Here is an 18,331-nt window from a genome sequence, read left to right as displayed (position 1 = left end):
TTTGAGGCCTCCCAATCTTCACATCTGCGTTTCCTTAGGTGCAGGTCGTATTGCTTCAGCACGACCCGGTCATAACACGTCTTTTACAAAGAGGCTAAGCATGAGCACATATTGACCTATCTAGAATTTTTATCAAAGCCAGAGCAGCAGTTATCTCGGCTACACCGCCAACTTTTTTTTAAATGTTGATTCCATATAAATACACCACATGTGTTCTACAACTACCCCTATACGGTCGATGTGTGCGGTCTTTCTCGTCGTCGCCCCACCTGAACAACGACACCTTGCATAAACCCTCATACTTTGGCCAACTCGACTATCAGGCGAAGCCCAAGTTCATTGACGTGGTCCAGAACATTAAGGCCCAGAAATCCGCTCCCCGCTTTTTTGATCAGTTACCCACAGATCAATTCCTCCATGAAAAGTGCCTTAAAGTTGACACCCATTACAAAGATCTAATCATTGGCTACAGGGGATTCATCGTTGCTGAGCTTCAGCATGCAAATAATGTGAGTATCAGGTATAAAGATGCCTCCTTCCATATCAAAGGACCACTAAAAGTTGACGTTGATAATGCGTACCGCCAGCTTTCGAGTCGGTATAGGAAGTTAGTGGAAAACCGTGTGGAGTTCAAGATTCCCGCAGCACAACGATTTTTATTGACTGGAAACCTCAAGGCAAAAAACAACACTCCATCGAAAGTCAGTGGAAAGAGTATGAGTAACAAGACAGACTTTATTCTTGATTTGGGGGCGTTAGAGAAACAGTACTACTGTAATATTAATGTCGACAAAAACAATGAAAGCAGCAGCGAATTGGGTGTTATTATCTACGGTGAGTACAGGGAAAACGTCTATAAGGCCCAGAAAGTGATCGAGAAATACTTATCATCCATGCAAGAAATGTCCCAAACTTTCCAGTTCCCATCCCATGTTCTTCCTTTGTTGGTTGGCCAAGGCGGTAAAAAACTCCACATGCTTCAGGAGGATGCAGATGTGGTTGTTTCTGTCACTAGAAGCAGAAATACTGCCTCTATAACAGTTTATGGTGCGGAGGGCGTTTCTGAAGCCATGGCCATTCTCCGACTGCGATTGGAATCGTACAATCGAACGGCCACTGTAATTGATTGCGTGTCCTCCGAAGGTGTGACCGCCTTAATGCTAAAAAAACTCAAGAACTGCCATCCTAGGACTTTGTTTCATTGGCGCCAAGGTGAGTCAATTACCGTTTACGGTGATAACATCAAAGACATTACAAGCGCAGCTGAACAAACCAAAAGTGTTTTAGCGATTGACGGTTTACAACCAACATCTGGCATTGAGATTGATAACCGGTTGGTGGGGGCGTTTACAGGCGAACGAGGGCAAAATATTCTCCGGCTTGAAAAAACCACAGGGGTGAATATCTCCCTTGTCCCCACTGAATCAGAAAATTATTCCACGATTCATATTACCTCTCCAAGTCAAGCCAGAGTGGCGAAAACACGTAGAACGATTATCCACATTGTCTCGAAGCTTGTTCGAAATCTTGTTGAGATAAACTTGACAGACCGTCAAATGCTTGCGTTATCGAAGTACAATGAGGACCAAAACTACTTTGAAATGAGAAAAATGCGCCATTTCACAAACACTTCGACAAACACCACTATAGGACCTCTTAATCAGATATCCGTTACCGGTGAAAGCACTGTTGATGTGGATATTGCAGTAGCAAAGATCAATTGTATGATCCAACGAGCTTCCAGTCGCTGGTAGGTTTGAGACCCAAAATATGGGGGGAGATTTTGCTAGTATTTACTCTTACATGTCGTGTGATTGTTAACGTAATTGAAACTCTTGGATTGTATCTGTCTGTATCCCGCTTTCTTTTACACCTTATCTCCAACTAGTTTGTTTGTACCTGCTGCGGCCCCATGAAACCTGCTACCAGTCAGATATGTAAACAATGCAGGCAATCTTAATTAAAGACAACGCAAAACCCTTATAATACTGTATGTATTATACAACTAAAGCGTGGGGGTTGGCTCGTACTTGCTTATAGACTGTTATGAGAAATTAGTCGTGTATGCTTCTGAACCTATTGTGGGGTTGCAGTATTCCGAAAACATCAGGGTGCGCCAAACCAAGTACCATTGGAGACTTAACTTGGCTAAAATGAATAGTTCTACTCTACATTCTTATAGTCACAAAATCCCAGGTTTGCAGCACTTGCTTGTTACCGCGAACTCTATTCCTTTTCCACTATGTAAATATATGCTGTAAACCATAAGCATTCAGCTAATTACTGACCAAACATTCTGTACATAGACAAGCGTTCCTTAAGTCCCGTTATCACCACGTGACCGCGACTCAACCGCCAACAGAGCATCCCTTCTGGCGACCTAAACTAGACGTGCACGTTTTCCCCACCCTGAAAAATTGCTTTTTCCCCTGGCGACGTTATGACGCCCCTGGAAGAGTCACTCGATAGCACTGTGATTTGTGGGTTCGATCATGCATGTGCGAATTTTTCACTCCTCAACTTTTTACCTTGATGCTGGGCAAGCAAGAAATCGATAAATTTTAGCTTCTGTCAATTTTTTTCTTCCCCCCACTTCCTAAAATTTCTCAGTTTTAACCCCCTCAACTCTAGTTTACCCCAAACTTTTCACCCAATAATCGGTTCTCAGACCCTGACCTACTCCCAAAACACCACCGTTTGCCACTGTCAGCCAGAAGTTAATTGCTCGACTTTTTCCTTCCAAAACAAGCAAACCACTACAAAGCTTTGATTTTATTTTTTTGAAGAGAGAAAAATCCGTATTTCATCCATCTGCCTGAATACTGAATCTTTCCTCTGTTTCATTCCAAAACAAAATCAAATTCTCTGCCAAGTACTCCTAAAGAGTTTTTATGCCTAGAGAAGTCATTATCCGTTTTGCAAGACCTTCCAAGTATGTTACCTTCAGACTGTTGACACTGATATGTTACTAACCGCTATAGGCCTGGATAACACGACTCATACCACTCTCCCACGAAAGAATCCCAGCTACAAGTTTTCTTTTCATCCTTTTCCTTTTACCATCTCCTTCCCTTAACTCCCTTTTTACCAACCGGTTCCACCTCCCCTACCGGTCGGACTAACTTGAAACGTTTCTTGCCACTTCTCTACCTCGTTTCTCGTTTTTGATTTTTTTAGAAAAAAAGCCTATCCCCACCTCCTTGAAAAAGAGTAAGTTTGCATTATATTTTTATCTTTCCGAAGTTAGCCACATAATCGCAAAGCCCTATCATCCAACCCCCTTTTACCCCACCATCAAAAATTAAGCCATGGTCGCACCATCCTACGTCGATGACACTTATGTCAACCATGATTTGTCCGTCAACTTGGACTCCACTGATGCCTTTGAAGGCCCAGAAAAGTTATTGGAAGTCTGGTTCTACGAATCTCCAGAGCACTTACCTGCTACCTCGCCTGTGGACGGTCTCAGATCCGTTCCATTGGTTAAGTGGGAAGAATTGTTGGACTTGGTCAGCTGTAAGGTTTTGTCCATGATTTCTACTGAAAGCGTGGACTCTTACTTGTTGTCCGAAAGTTCGTTCTTTGTGTTTCCACACAAGGTCATTTTAAAGACCTGCGGCACAACTACCACCTTATTGGGCTTGGAAATGTTGTTTCAACTCGCTGCTGAGTATGCCAACATCGCCATGGACTCGCACTCTATCTACAAGATCTTCTATTCTAGAAGGTCATTCATGTTCCCAGAGAAACAGAAGCCCATCCACCTGGACTGGAAGGTCGAAGTCGGTTACTTGAACAGGTTCTTTTCCAATCACAAGTCTTATGTGGTTGGTAACTTGGCCACTGACCACTGGTACTTGTATACTGCCGGTCATAAGGGTGCAACCACACCTTTTTTGAGAAGCTTAACTCCTCCAAAAACCCCAGCTGGGTTCACTGGTGGCGGCGACAAGACGCTCGAAATATTGATGACCGAATTGGACGAAACCTGCGCTCAGCAGTTTGTTACCAGTAGACACCCCGGTGATGAGAATGCTACCAATATATCTGATGACTTGGGCCACCTCATGGGCTTGAAGACGTTGAACAGGACGAGATTGAATAAGTTGTACCCTGACTCTGAAATTTTTCATGACGCGTTCGCTTTTACTCCGTGTGGTTACTCGTCCAATTCCATCAAGGAAGACAAGTACTACACCTTACACATCACTCCTGAGCAGGGCTGGTCGTACGCTTCGTTTGAATCTAACTTCAAGGCTGCTGACTACGGCATGGATGACAAGGTCGTTTTGCTCAAGGTGTTGGACATCTTCAAGCCAGGCAAGTTCTGTTTGACTTTGATTGCCAACGAAATCACCGTGGAGGATGACAAGTTTGGCGACAACTTCAAGATTTTGGAAAACTGTAAGCTCGATGGCTACGAAAGAAACGAAAAGATTATTTATGATTTGAATGACGGTTATACGTTGATGTATTTGTCGTTTCAAAAAATTAAGATCTAAGGGTGTTATGTACCCTTAGTTTTTTAATGTCTGGGGAGGCATTAAATGAATCTCGTTTTTTTCCGGCTTATTACCGAGTTTTCTTTCAGATTTAAATGGGCTTAGGTGCCCTCACCTTTGCTCACTCTGAATTTATTTTGTTTAATTTTATTTCATTATATCTTTAACCTTTTTATTCCTTTTTTTTTATTGATATGGTTGGTTAATCTATTGTCCATTCATTTGCTTTGTACTATGTCCATCACGGGAGTTGGCAGTAAGATTGAATAGTTTACCTCCGGTATTTTCTGTCAACGTTGGATTGGCCATGGCTAAACTTTCTGTGTCTGGGTTGAACCATTCTACCGAAAGTGAAACCATTATATTCCTTTGTCCATGTTATAATCAGATAAGCCCTCCCAAAGAAGGCCTAATTCTTCTATTTTCTGGAACCGCCAAGACAGATTTCTGATTGGGAACCCTCCTTCTCTTCCGCATACTGACAAACAGGTCATCCGGAACACGCATATCCGGTGAGGTACCCCTACTACCCAGTCGTCTTATGCCTCGATAGGGTTCAGGACCGGATGATACTCGTCTTCTCCGCCTACCGTGCTCCAATAGATTCTCAACTGAAACCTGGCAATAGCTCTTTACTCGATTCGCAGTACTCCATCGCGAGTCAGGTACCCCTTCGAGAGCGTCCCTCGATTTATCACCTTCCAGAACCCCTTCGCTGTAATAGTCGACTGACGGTGAATTGAGTGAAACAAGACACTTTTCATCTCCCAGTATTACTTGGTATCCCGGTGACATAAGTTGCTCCTTAAAGCCCCTCACGGGGCTAAATGTCTCGGCATCTCGCCCACCGTTCCGGTGACAGGTCTTTGTAATTTCGTACGAAAGCATAGCGTGAGTCTGAGACAATGGCTCTAAGAGGTTCATTAGAAACCTATGATCTGGTGCAATAACACTAAGAGCATTAGCTACCCAAGAGAAGACCTTCCGCCTTTTAGTTTCGCTATATCTGCTTATAACGTCATCGATGAGATCACGGCGATCCGTCTTAATCAACGATTGCTCCACTAGGAGGAGGAGAATGTGATACTCCTCTAGGCGAAACCTGGGAAGACATTGGTGCATTAACTTGAAAAGCAAGGTGTTGATATTATATTGCCGATGGTCAAATACTGAAATCCACAAGACGATTAGACTTTCAAGGAAAGCATGAACGGAATCCATTTCAGAACTGCTTTGGGGAAGATTCAAGGCTTTCAAATGTTTGAAAAACTTCTTAACAATAACAACTAGTAGCAAATGAGTGCAATGTTGTTGTTTCTGAGAGACGGCGATCCGCTTGATTTCATCCCAGATGGGCTCATGGTTCCATAGTAGCTTGAAGTCGACTTTGTTCCACAAATGGCTTATAATCGTTTCTTCGTACCCCAATTGAGCCAAGTTGAGGAGCTCCGCGAAATGATTCCGCTGGATGCTGGATTGGCCCTCGCTTGGTGAGTGTAGTGTGTTTATCCCCACTCGCTGGACAAAGTAGCACCAAAAGAGATCGGAGGGGACCTCGCTCAAGTATCTGCTGGCCATAATCTGTGCGATTCTAAGTGCCTTTATCTCCACACAATAATGGATTAAGCTGGGGAAGACGTAGTACAAGTCAGATACATGTGAGTTCAAAATCTCTAAGCCCTGGCCAAGCAAGATCCATTTCGTGTAAAGCTTCATTGCCGGAGAGTGCTCGTACCAGTCAGCTTCATTAAAATGATTTGAAGGGTCCCTTTCCGCTTCGTTTTCATCGTCAAACATCGACTGTCTGGCCGTTACTTCCACGCACTGGCCCACTTTCATTGCGGAATGTTCTTGTAACCTAGCAGGGTCAGAAGTATATGCCTGACTCATAAAACGCTTAAAGAGTTCGAAAATCTCGCTTAATTCCTGATATCCCTCCTCTGTGACTTGGGGTTTCATAGCTTTCCACCGGTGGTAAGAATCAAGGGCCTGGATCGGATGCACCATTTCCCCATCGTCCCTATCACTATCAATATCGAAAGTCAAGTCTTGCATTTCAGTTCCCGAATCGTAATCTGAGTCGTCCTCGTATGTTCTGGATCTGGGTTTGATTGTATATTGAGACTTGGTGTAACGGTTCTTGGGTCCTTTGCCGTAACGTGCGCCGTTGGAAGAGGGTGGTGTACTAGAAGACTGACGGTTAATGGTTCGCAGCTGGAGGATTCTGCCAAAATCCTGGGAAGACTCGAGAATCTGGGGATAATGCTTCGCCATGTCGTGAAAGGAGCGGATTTTGGACGCAAATGGCCTCAACACGCGCTTGCACTTGGATAGCGGCCAGGGCTCATTCTCACATCTCAAGTCCAGGAGCTTGCCTTTCATCGCATATTCAGCGGGATTTGTGAGAGAGGGGTTTCTTGGTGGGAAAAAGAGAGGCCAGAGTCGAAAAAGAGGTGCAAGTGATCACTGTTTATGCCCTGGGTATGGCATACTCGAGTAAGATCTTCGAATTGCAGGTGTGCGTGCACGTGATACCGTGAAAACATGGACAGAGACGACTTGGCTTTTGCGTTACCCCAGTCACCCCGTTCTCTTCGACATGAGACATTTAAATCAGTTTTTCTTAACTATCGATATGCTTTTAAATTAAAATTATTTTCCATTTTATTAGCTGTAGCTTTGACAAGACTACAGAGTTTACTGGGCGGTCTATTGGCGTGGTGCACTGCCTGATGGAATTTGCTATGTACAGTTCTGGGGCTATTTTCTAGCACTCGTTGAAGTCCTCCCTATCATTACGATACCGTGAACCCATTGTCAATGGTGATGCATTGGCCTGTAATCACCTCACTGCTCAAAAGATAGACCACGGCGTCGGCGATGTCGGCTTCCGTGATTGCGCAGTGCCGCAACGGAGTATTGTATATCCCCAGATCAGTAATAGTTTTACCCATATCCGTACTAATCAAACCAGGCAAGATGCAGTTGAACCTGATATTTTTCGGCCCCATCTCCACCGCCATGGCTTTTGTGAAGCTAACCAATCCGCCTTTGGTGGACGAATACACACTGGATCCCTTCACGCCCTTGGTAGCCAACACGGACGAAATACTTATCACGTGGCCAAACTTGTTGCGCATCATCGGCTTGAGGAGTAACTGTGATAAAACAATAGGCGAAACTAGATTTGTGTTCATCAAACTGTTGATTTCCTCCAAGGAAGTTCCGAGTAAGAGCAGGTTCTGGGTAACCCCCGCACAGTTCACTAGAATGGCGGTATCGTTGATTGCCGCGGCCGTGAAGGCGTTGGGGATATTTTCTGGGTAGTTCAAATCGCAGGAAATAATAGAGTGGGCCTGTCCTGGGATGCTTGTGCTGAGCCGTTCTCGTTGAGATTCGAGGAGGGTTTTATTTCTGGCCACTAAAGTAACGTTAGCACCCAACTCTGCGAGCTTGTGTGCGATTTGGAAACCAATGCCACGCGATCCTCCAGTCACGATAGCCTTCTTTCCACAGAGAAACATATTGTAACAACGAGAGATGTGAAATAAGGACTATCCTTTATGATATTTGGCAGAAATATCGATTCCAAGCTTCATGTTTATGCATATCAATGTCGCGAAAGCATACAATTAGTCTCACTAATATTTAACTTCCAATTCTTTTTACGAGGGTAGAGTGCCGGATATTCCAGTTGATATTACTCCTCCGTCGCTTTTTGGAGAGTTTTTTCAAATCAGCTTTGTACCAAATATTCGTATAGCACTATAATATAAAGACGGCTTGAAATAATTATCGGAGGTAGGTAATACTGTAGTGGTGGAATATCTAGACTATTATCCTGCGCTATACGCCAAATTCTCATGTTAGTGATTATGGAATAATATTCCGGTAAAACACAGTGTTCTGTGAGGAAGCTATAAAGCCCGCAGATAATATCAGCCACAGGGGATGCGATTTCTCTGGCCTTATCTGTTTCCTTTAGCAGCTTTAATCTCGTACTTTGACCCAAATATATTTTTGCCCTTACAGAGAAATAGTTTGCACTAGTGGCACGTCGTATCTAACGTACAACAGTGAGAGTGTCCGGCACACCATGTATGTATAGATTAATCTCTCGGTGACTCTTTTCCTTCCTCACCCCGCTTGTGTTAGACAATTACCCATGCTCACCCTTTCGGGTAACAAAGACTCTGTAGCATACATCTACGCACTGTCGCGAAAGCGGCGCATAAACGCCACCCTACATATGCGCGTCCTAGAAGTACGTGCCACCAATTCTTGATCCTTCTTTTTCTTCTAATAATTCTCCATTTCGTCTTCACATTTGTTATGAAACTTTTCTATACCATTTCCAAAACCAGCTACACCAGTGTTATTGTTGTTTTAGACAAAGAAGGTGTGGTGTACTACGCAGCCTTGGGAGACAACCTGCTGGTGCTCACCAAGACCATGCAAGCCGACTTTGCCAAGATCAAGAAACTGGGTATTGTGGCCCCTTCTCTATTTACTGAAGGCCTGAACGAGAAAATCAGCAACACCAACAAATTATTCTGTGACGTGATTGAAAATCCCACGCTAATTAACACAGCGAACGCGGAACAAACCATTCCGCACAAATTCATCTTCGGGACGCCCTTGCAGCAAAAGGTGTGGACTTACTTGTTGGATGAAACCACACACGGTAAGTATTCTACATACTCGGAAATTGCTACTGCCTTGCTGATTCCGACAAGTTCCAGGGTTGTGGCCAACGCGTGTGGTGCCAACAAGATCGCTATCTTGGTTCCTTGCCACCGTGTTCTCACCAAGGACGGCAAAATAAGTGGCTACAGATGGGGTGTGGCGAAGAAGAAGATTCTTTTGGACCGTGAGAATCAGAAGGGGTCGTATCTCAAGGCCTTTAATAATTCTTTTACATCGAAGGATGTAATCCCGATAATATGTTAAAAAAAATGGTACTCCTTCCTTTGCGTGGCAAGGCGCGGTTATTGATTTTCTCACGCGTTCATTTCACTGAGGTGAGATATTATTCTTATTATACTTTTCTTTTTATTGATCTCATTTATTAAATTCACAGGCTCTATAAGTCGGAGGTTTTAGGTGGCAAAGCATTCCCGTGACATTTCGTTAAATTCAATTATATTCCCCTGAAATCTCAATAAAATAAATTCTAGGAGAATTAATGATAAAATGGGGTGAATAAAAGCCAAGAGGTCATCAGCTCGCCCATAGAAAAATATTTAAGCGATACTTCACCCTATTCACAGATATCCACCAAAGGTAACTACCCAAGTTCGTCCCTCACCTTTCTCTTCCTTTACCCGCTGATAGTCTGCGCCGCACGAACTTTTTATTTTTATCCTGCACATTACTTTACGTGAGAATTTTTTATTCCTATGTAATAACGCCATGTATAACTAAAGAGCCCAAGCACCGCTCTATCCCGTTACGGATTCCCTCCAGTCATGTCTAGTAAGGAGAATAACACATGGAAGTTGGACTTATTGGAAGTCAAGTTTTTCAACACCAAACCCCGTTTCCCAAGAACCAAGCTCTTATTAAAGTCAAAAAAGTTGAAGTTCAACTTGCCAGAGTCCAGAGATGCTGCTTTGGAACAGGTCAACACCCTAAAGAGAGAGCTCTGCGAAAGAAAGGTCCACGCATCCAAGACAAAACTTGAGAGGGCGTTAAAAAAGTACGCCAAGGTCGAGGGCGGTAAGGCTACTCTCCAGCTCAGTAAGATCATTGATAACACTTCCAAACGGTACACCGAAGCCTTGGTCGCTGTCACCACGATTCAAGGCTTGCAACTTGGATATGTTGCCAATGCTAAATTGGTCAAGCTTTGTGAAAAAGTCTACCTTACATCCAAGGAATTAAAACTGTACCCACCACTGTTTATTCCTGAATGGATTAAGGAAGCCATTTTGGATAAATCTAACCCTAGCAATCCGTCTTTCCAGTTCAAGAACAACTCCAATGAAGTTAACAACATGGTATCAAAGATTTTCAACACTAAAGAGTTCAAGGATTTGTTGGCAAACGCCGAATCCAACATGAAGTTGGTTTTGGGGCCAGTGGATAAGCCTGTCACCGAAGAAGCAACCGCAGACTCTGATTCCAGTTCTGACTCTGATTCAGAATCCGATGATGAATCTGTCTCTGAAATCTCTAAGGGCGAAGATACAGTGTCAAGACAGAAAGAGGTAGAAGGAGACGAAGAATTCGACTCCGATTCCAGCATCGACTACGATGTGTACAAAGACATGGTGGCTGCCTCTTCCGATGAAGATGAACTGGTTGTTTTAAATGAGGATATTGATTATAACGATGTTACCGACCAGGAGCCAAGCGATGAAGAAGAAAATTCTGAAGACTCTGAAGTTCCAGAGAAAAAGATAAAGGATAAGAAAAAAAAGGAAGTATTTCCAGAATTAGCATCCGGATATTTCTCTGGCGACTCTGGATCCGATATTTCTGACGACGAGATGGTCAAAAACATCACCAAACCGAGAAAGAACAGAAGGGGCCAGAGAGCCAGACAAAAGATCTGGGAGCAGAAATATGGGGCCAAGGCCACACACGTACAGAAGGAGCAGGAGCGTTACAAGTCCGAGAGAGAGACCAAACAGAAGGAGTACGAAGCCAGAGTTGCCAAGAGAGCGTTGTTAGCTGCGCCCTCCGGTACTAACGACATCCCATTGGGTGACAGAGGCGCCATCCAGGCTGCTGCCTTGAAACGTAAGGCACAGGAAGACGCACCATTGCATCCGTCTTGGGAGGCCAAAAAGAAGCAGAAAGAGATGACCCAGGCCAAGTTCTCGGGTAAGAAGGTTACTTTTGATTAGTCGGACTTTCTATGTAATACAAAAATTGTATGTAAAATATTATCGTGGGTGAGTCTGTAGATGATTTCTAAGCGTACCAGGAGCCTTTAAAGCTTCTCGAAGTCGAAAGTATGTACACTAAATTAACTGCCTGACTCGATTTTACCAATGTGGCGTGGGATTCAAATGGTATGGAGTGACTTTTATCGTTTTAGACAGGGACAGCCTCCACTGAAACAGAGATCCAGATCTTGAGTGCTTATCGTGGCATGCTTGAACCATTGATGTGTCAAAAACGTATATCATAAATTGAATCATGTGGACCACTTCTACAGACTGCCTATAGTACATTCATATAACTAAACCGTAATATCTATTCAGCTATAAAGATATTTTGGATGCAAGAGTAACCAGAGAAGTAGAGGGGGATTGAGAAGCCTATTTGGATTTTTCTTCCAAGGCCTTGACACACTCTTCCAAAGTCTTGATGGAGGATTGCAAATCCAAAACATCACCCAAGACAGCGCTGTTGGCATTCTTGGTTTCATCAATCAAGTAGAAGTAGGAGGCGGCGCCGGTGACGGTGATCCCGGACAAGAAGCCGACCAAACTACCCTTAATGGAGGAGCCAGTAGAGGCAGTGGCGTAAGAGCGACGAGTAGTCATACGAGAGGCAGAAGTGACGGCAAAACGGGCAGATTGGGCGAACATATTAACTAGAAAAGGGTTAGGACTGTAATTTGCATCTGGGTCTCAGAGGCAATGGATACATGGATCATGTAACATCGCTGCAGACATAACGCTGAATTGATACGCTGAATAGCCACGAATACATACTAATTTCTTTGGGTTGTACAGTAAAAAGGCGATATCTAAGGATGCGACACTCCGCTTATACCATCGAGGATTTTAGGTATCTGCCCCGGGCCCGGCGGTTAAAATGCTCTGCGCACGACCCCGCTCCGGGGATGCATGCAAGTGAGCCAAAACAAGCCCCCGTCCTGTATTAGAAACCATGAGTTAGCTATATAGCGCTAGTAATCCAACGTGCTGGTTTATGATTACTAAACACCAAGTTTGAAACCCCTGTATTTACCTAGCCCATAGGTGATTAAAGGAGGGCAACTACGGTTCATGACACCAAGCCGCTCTATCAACTGGCCATCATTTCTCGATATAAGTCAATATTCCAATTACTTATATATTTGTATATATTAGGTGTTGGGCCACAATATAGGTTAAGAGTATAGTCTAATTGTTATCTGAGCTAGTAAGTCAGGGCCTATGCATCACGGTAGCCACGTCTTGCTCCCCTAGGGACTCCTATGCCTCTGCCCACATCGCTCGCTTCCGGATTCTCAGTGGCCCGCTGCTGGGGCATGCGAAATATACTCCCGTTGTTAAAATCGTAGTTGTGCTTCTTGGCACTGGCAGCCATAAGCCTCTCGACCTCGTCACCGTGACGGTCCTTCCCGTTGCTCTTCAAGCTGTACTCGACCGTGATGGGCTTGTTCATTAAAAACTGGTTGTTCATCATCTCAATGACCTTGTCAGCGGCCTCAAACTCGGTGAGCGAGATGAATCCGTAGCCCTTGGAGGTGCCCGTGACGGGATCTGTGACCACGTGCGGTGGCTTGGCAAATTCGCCAAATTTGTGGAAGGTGTCATATAAAAACCTCTCATCAATCAAAGAATCGAGATTATTGAGGAATAAGTTGGCCCCCACGTCCATCGTTTTCGTCTTGTCTACGTTAGAGCGCTTGACCTTGACGACCTTTCCAAAAAGTTGTATGCCGCCCAACACACGTATCACATAGTCTACCGATGTCGCAGACACCAATTCCACAAACCCAAACCCCTGGTGTGTCTTGAGGATTTTATCTTTGGGCAAGCTGACGGACCTCACTGGCGAAAACTGTACAAAGAGCTCGTATAGGAGGTTTTCTGTGACCTCTGGGTCGAGGTTCCCAATGTATATGGTGGCCTCTTGGTTCTTTTCGCTCTCAAATGACTGTTTGAACATCGTTAGTACGTGTAGGCTGTTTAAAATCAATTCCGAATACTTGTATATGACAGGGCGCAGAGTTGTCTGTCTTGTGTGTGGCAATTGTGTCTGTCAGATACATGGCAAGCTGTGAACTGCATACAATTTACCCGCTCTCATCGGGCCTGCATTTGTATCAGGGCTGCTACCACATGGGAAAATTTTCAGTTTTTCGTAGCCAGGGCCTTCTACTATAAATACGCCTGGCTCCCACCCTCTATGGTAGATTAATCTCCCCTCTTTTTCCTTTTTCCTTTTACAATTTGGATCAGGAATCTTAGTGCCAGATTATGAACACCGATCTAGAAAAGCGTTTTGCGGCTCTTTATCACTACTTCTAGTATGCATTGCGATCATGCTCCTCGGAGCGTTTTCACTCCACGATGTGTATGACACCTTGTTTCTATCTGGCATATTCCAAGAATAACTGGCCCGGTTTATCGTTCTTTTTCTCTTTCAATAGGATTAGCACTTCATGCCCGGGCGATATCTGTATATACTTACTGTCCCTATGTTTGATCACGGATCGAACCTGTCAGATGCCTCTTCGCCTAAGGAGTCGCTAGAAATTGTCGGGAGTGACGCCATAACCTCGTAGGAGAATCTCTTTAAATACTCGTCTCTGTTGATTCATCGGTATGGTCTATGCGGTAGTGCCCTGGCTACGAAGTGCGATACTCATAGGTTGCAACCTTAACTTGCGGCTCCAGCTATGCCAGATCATCACCGCCATGCTGCTTAGCCCTCCGCCTTACATTAGCCCCATCGTGCGTCTATTTAATTACTTACTAGGTCACGTGCTATGTCCGGGTAAGTTTCTCTCGTTCTGTCGTTTCTTTTTCCATCGGCGCAAAATTCTTTTCTGAAAATTTTGTATATATTAACCAGTTGTCCGGTTTCAGAACCCTAGGTTCTGGCTCTCTCTTTTCGAATTCTCCACCCGTACACACATTCTACAATGATTATTTACACTGACGTTATCTCTGGTGATGAACTTTTGTCTGACGCCTACAACTTGATCGAAGTTGATGGTGCCATCTACGAAGCTGACTGTCAAAACATTAACGTCGGTGTTGGTGAAGTCGACATTGGTGGTAATGCCTCTGCCGAAGAAGCTGGTGAGGACTTGGAAGATGGTACTGAGACCGTTAACAACGTTGTCTACTCGTTCAGATTGACCCCAACCCAATTCGACAAGAAGTCTTTCTTGGTCTACATTAAGGGCTACATGAAGAAGGTCAAGGCTTACTTGGCTGAACACGACCCAGAAGCCATCTCCGCTTTCGAAAAGGGTGCCACCACCTACGTCAAGAAGGTTGTCTCTTCCTTCGGTGACTGGGACTTCTTCACTGGTGAATCTATGGACCCGGATGCCATGGTTGTCATGTTGAACTACCGTGAAGACGGTACCACCCCATACGTTGCCATTTGGAAGCACGGTGTGAAGGCTGAGAAGATCTAAGCTGTCCTGCTTTTAGTTCTTCTTTCTTGTCCACAGGCCAACTTTAATACATACCGTTTCAATTCGTTAGGATATCACTGGTGTAGATCCCTCGCATTCAATTGCAATAGAATGCATACTAACCTCGATCACACCTCATTTACCTTGTATTTATAATTGCACTCTTGTCACGTAATTACAGCTAGACTGTTAATTCACCTGTGAGAAAACGTGCGCGAAGGCCAGCAACGTGATAATTAATGAGCGTTGAGAAGATTGAGGGGTTTGGTTCTAGCATAAATAACGATGTTACAATTCAATTTTCAAGAATAATAATCGCTTATATCATTGGATATATTCCAACTCCCACTCTCGATGCCTAAAATCATTTGTACACATTCATGTTATTTTTTTTCAATTTCACATCTATATACAAATACGACACAATATGGATATCATAGTACGGTCATATATATATATTTCATCGTGTTTGTATGTACTATATATCTTTTATATAATGTATTATCCATATATTCACTTTGAATCTAAAATTATTTAACATATTATAGTAAAATCGAGTAGAAAAGTTTCTTTGGATATATTTGACATTCAGGTTTTGAAAACCAAACTGTTAATTATATACGTAATTAACTCGAATTTAAAAAAAAAATGTGAAAGTGCCAAGAACCAATATCAACTCTATACAAATCCCTGTACCAACAACTATTCTACTACATGAAAATTAAACCAAAAAAATCAAGCCACTTTTCTACATCCATATTCATGCTATGACATAAATTAACTATAAACAGGTGCATGCTTCTAACTCATAATGGTCTTTACTTTTCCTGGGACTCCGTTGCGTCTCTCTTCTCGAGATACTTGTCGAACGCATCATTACGCTCCGGGAACGGTCTCTTACCCAACAATCTAATCATATCCTCCCTGGTAATGACCTCTTTTGCTAACAACTCTTCGGCAACGAGCGCAACCTCGGTTGACTTGTCCTTCAACATGGCCAAACAGCGCTCGCGGCACATGTTGATGATGCGGCGCACCTCCTCGTCAATGATGGAGGCGGTCTCCTCACTAAACGGCTTGGTCAAGTCATCGCTGTCAGTAGACTCGTAGTTGACATAGCCCACCTTCTTGGACATCCCCAACTGGGTGACCATGGCGGTGGCCATATTAGTGACCTTCTTAAAGTCATCCGATGCACCACTAGTGACCGACGCAAAGTGGAGCTCCTCACTCATTCTGCCCCCCAACGCCATCGTCATGCGGTCTTCCAACTGTTTCGCGGACATCAAGTAGATGTCTGGTGGTAGGTACTGGGCGTAACCAAGTGCACCGCGGCCTCTCGGAATGATAGACACTTTCAATAACGGATCGGCGTATTTCAAGTACCAGCCACAGACGGCGTGGCCAGCCTCGTGATAGGCCACAACACGTCTTTCCTGCTCGTTCAAGACCTTGGATTTCTTTTCGATACCACCGATAACTCTTTCGATCGCCAACTCAAAGTGCACTAACTCGACGAACTCTGCCTCCATACGGGCCGCAGTCAACGCCGCTTCGTTGCACACGTTCGCAATGTCAGCCCCGGAGAAGCCCGGAGTCAAGGTGGACAACCTTCCAGACAAGTCCTTGTCAATGGTTGGCGACAAAGTGAGTTTCTTCAAGTGGACGTTGAAGATCTCCTTGCGGCCTTCTAACTCGGGCTTGTCGATCTGGATATGTCTGTCGAACCTACCAGGCCTCATTAAGGCGCTGTCAAGCACGTCAACTCTGTTGGTACCGGCCAAGACCACAATGTGGTCCGAGGCGGTGAAACCGTCCATTTCCACCAACAATTGGTTCAATGTGGACTCACGCTCGTCGTTGCCGCGCGCACCGCCGGACGAGCGCGATTTTCCGATGGCGTCGATCTCATCCACAAACACAATGCATGGCGCGTTCTCGCGCGCCATCTTGAACAAGTCGCGCACTTTGGAGGCACCCACACCAACAAACATCTGGTAGAAGTCTGACCCGGAGCACGAGTAGAACGGAACGCCTGCCTCACCAGCAGTGGCCTTGGCAATGAGGGTTTTACCGGTCCCTGGTGGGCCACTCAAGATGGCACCTCTTGGGATTTTAGCACCCAAGTCCTCGTACTTCTTTGGGTTCTTCAAGAACTTGACAAACTCCATGACCTCTTCCTTAGCTTCGCCCAAACCGGCAACGTCTTCAAACTTTACCTTGACATCAGTCTCAGGATTGAACTTGCGCGCAGTATTCTTGCTCATCCCAAAGATACCCCCCTTACCGGACGGCACAGATGATTTGAACATGAAATACATGAACACCAAAAGTAACCCAGTGGGCAAGATATTCAACACAGTAGATGTCCAGTTGGTCTTGCGTGTGTACAGCACCGGCACGCGGAAGTCCTCGGAAATCCCACGGTCATCCTGGGCACGCGCCAAATTGTGTTCGAAGCTTTCGACAGACCCGATCCCGAACCATAAGCCGTCAGAATGCGTCTGTTGTTTGCCGTTCTGGTTCAATATCACTTCAGCATAGGAATCGTTGACTACCACGAGTTTGGCAACAAGGTTCTTATCCAAGTAATCAGTTCTGAACTGCTGGAACGAGATCTCCTGCGAGTCACTATCGTTCGACGACATGAAGAAGAAGTACGACAAGTAGATGAAAATACTCGCACCGATGAGCAAGTTGCGGCCTGTTATTTCCAACGTGTACACCTGGACATTCGGATCCGCATTCACCTTTGGCTTACCGTTCTTATCCTTCTTGCCCTCCTCCTGTGCCTGCTTCTTCAACATGTCTTCAAAGTCTTTGCGCCGCTTGTCCAAGTTGCCGTCCTTGTCATCTCTCATGACCTTGAACTTGATTCCAAACGGGCCAGTGACATAGTCATCATCTAGAACCTTCTCGTCATTCTTTTTCTTAACCTCTTCCTTAGCCTCTTCCTTAGTCTTTTTTTCCTCCTTAACATCCTCCTTTATCTCTTTCTCCTCCTTTATCTCTTTCTCCTCCTTAATCTCTTTCTCTTCCTTAATCTCTTTCTTCTTCTCTTCCTTACGTCTGGCCATCAACGGGCTGGACCGCACAAAGTGCTGGACAGCAGCACCTGAGAAAGGTCTTCCGGGGGCGAATACGCGTGTGAGCATCGTGTGTCTGGCAGGTTTTATCATCCCAGCCGCAAAACTTGACCGCAACGGGCCAAGTAGTTTGAGGGAGGACATTGTGAGGATACCTTTAGTAATAAGAGATGTGTACGCAGAGAAGAAGTGACTTGTTATATAGCTCCAAAAGACGGAGGCAAATGGAACCGAAAACTCGGCGTGCTCACGTGAGTTTTTGGACCATGCACGCAGCTGGAGTGGAGAAAGAATGCATCAAGTATTGCACCAACAAATTTGACGCAAACTTTTAACTACTGCTCGATTTTCGTTTTTATTTCTCAATAAATAAGTTAGTCTATATTTTTTTGAGTCTGCAGCCCTGA

General features: G+C 44.6%; 8 protein-coding genes across 8 annotated transcripts; 3 read left to right on the top strand and 5 right to left on the bottom strand.

Annotated features, from left to right (window-relative positions):
- Positions 1–145: 145 nt before the first annotated feature.
- Positions 146–4,502, top strand: SPE2 (adenosylmethionine decarboxylase; the record flags this gene model as incomplete). The annotated part of the gene is made up of 2 exons (XM_019127292.1): positions 146–1,143; positions 3,307–4,502. Exons 1-2 carry the CDS (start codon positions 183–185, stop codon positions 4,500–4,502), a joined length of 2,157 nt encoding a protein of 718 aa, XP_018982384.1. The 5' UTR covers positions 146–182.
- A 1,045-nt stretch (positions 4,503–5,547) lies between these two features.
- BABINDRAFT_10428 (uncharacterized protein) lies at positions 5,548–6,884 on the bottom strand (the record flags this gene model as incomplete). The annotated part of the gene is made up of 2 exons (XM_019126742.1): positions 5,548–5,566; positions 5,773–6,884. 2 exons carry the CDS (start codon positions 6,882–6,884, stop codon positions 5,548–5,550), a joined length of 1,131 nt encoding a protein of 376 aa, XP_018982383.1.
- Positions 6,885–7,297: 413 nt separating this feature from the next.
- BABINDRAFT_42155 (3-oxoacyl-[acyl-carrier-protein] reductase (NADPH)) lies at positions 7,298–8,026 on the bottom strand (the record flags this gene model as incomplete). Its single annotated transcript, XM_019132057.1, has 1 exon — positions 7,298–8,026. One exon carries the CDS (start codon positions 8,024–8,026, stop codon positions 7,298–7,300), a length of 729 nt encoding a protein of 242 aa, XP_018982382.1.
- An 808-nt stretch (positions 8,027–8,834) lies between these two features.
- Positions 8,835–11,401, top strand: BUD22 (Bud22p; the record flags this gene model as incomplete). Its single annotated transcript, XM_019127291.1, has 2 exons — positions 8,835–9,391; positions 9,979–11,401. 2 exons carry the CDS (start codon positions 8,835–8,837, stop codon positions 11,351–11,353), a joined length of 1,932 nt encoding a protein of 643 aa, XP_018982381.1. The 3' UTR covers positions 11,354–11,401.
- Positions 11,402–11,603: 202 nt separating this feature from the next.
- Positions 11,604–12,163, bottom strand: BABINDRAFT_163785 (uncharacterized protein). Its single transcript, XM_019130100.1, has one exon. The coding sequence runs from the start codon at positions 12,041–12,043 to the stop codon at positions 11,771–11,773; it is 273 nt and encodes a 90-aa protein (XP_018982380.1). The 5' UTR covers positions 12,044–12,163; the 3' UTR covers positions 11,604–11,770.
- Positions 12,164–12,501: 338 nt separating this feature from the next.
- BABINDRAFT_163784 (uncharacterized protein) lies at positions 12,502–13,550 on the bottom strand. The gene has a single exon (XM_019130099.1). It carries the CDS (start codon positions 13,353–13,355, stop codon positions 12,615–12,617), a length of 741 nt encoding a protein of 246 aa, XP_018982379.1. The 5' UTR covers positions 13,356–13,550; the 3' UTR covers positions 12,502–12,614.
- Positions 13,551–14,314: 764 nt separating this feature from the next.
- TMA19 (Tma19p) lies at positions 14,315–15,276 on the top strand. The gene has a single exon (XM_019130098.1). It carries the CDS (start codon positions 14,335–14,337, stop codon positions 14,836–14,838), a length of 504 nt encoding a protein of 167 aa, XP_018982378.1. The 5' UTR covers positions 14,315–14,334; the 3' UTR covers positions 14,839–15,276.
- Positions 15,277–15,656: 380 nt separating this feature from the next.
- BABINDRAFT_42289 (m-AAA protease subunit) lies at positions 15,657–17,645 on the bottom strand (the record flags this gene model as incomplete). The annotated part of the gene is made up of 1 exon (XM_019132064.1): positions 15,657–17,645. One exon carries the CDS (start codon positions 17,643–17,645, stop codon positions 15,657–15,659), a length of 1,989 nt encoding a protein of 662 aa, XP_018982377.1.
- Positions 17,646–18,331: the final 686 nt, after the last annotated feature.

This window comes from Babjeviella inositovora, assembly GCF_001661335.1.
Source record: "Babjeviella inositovora NRRL Y-12698 unplaced genomic scaffold BABINscaffold_18, whole genome shotgun sequence".
NCBI classification, from domain to species: Eukaryota; Fungi; Ascomycota; class Pichiomycetes; order Serinales; genus Babjeviella; species Babjeviella inositovora.
Note: the sequence above shows the minus strand (reverse complement) of the source record. Positions and strands in the feature narration are given on the sequence as shown.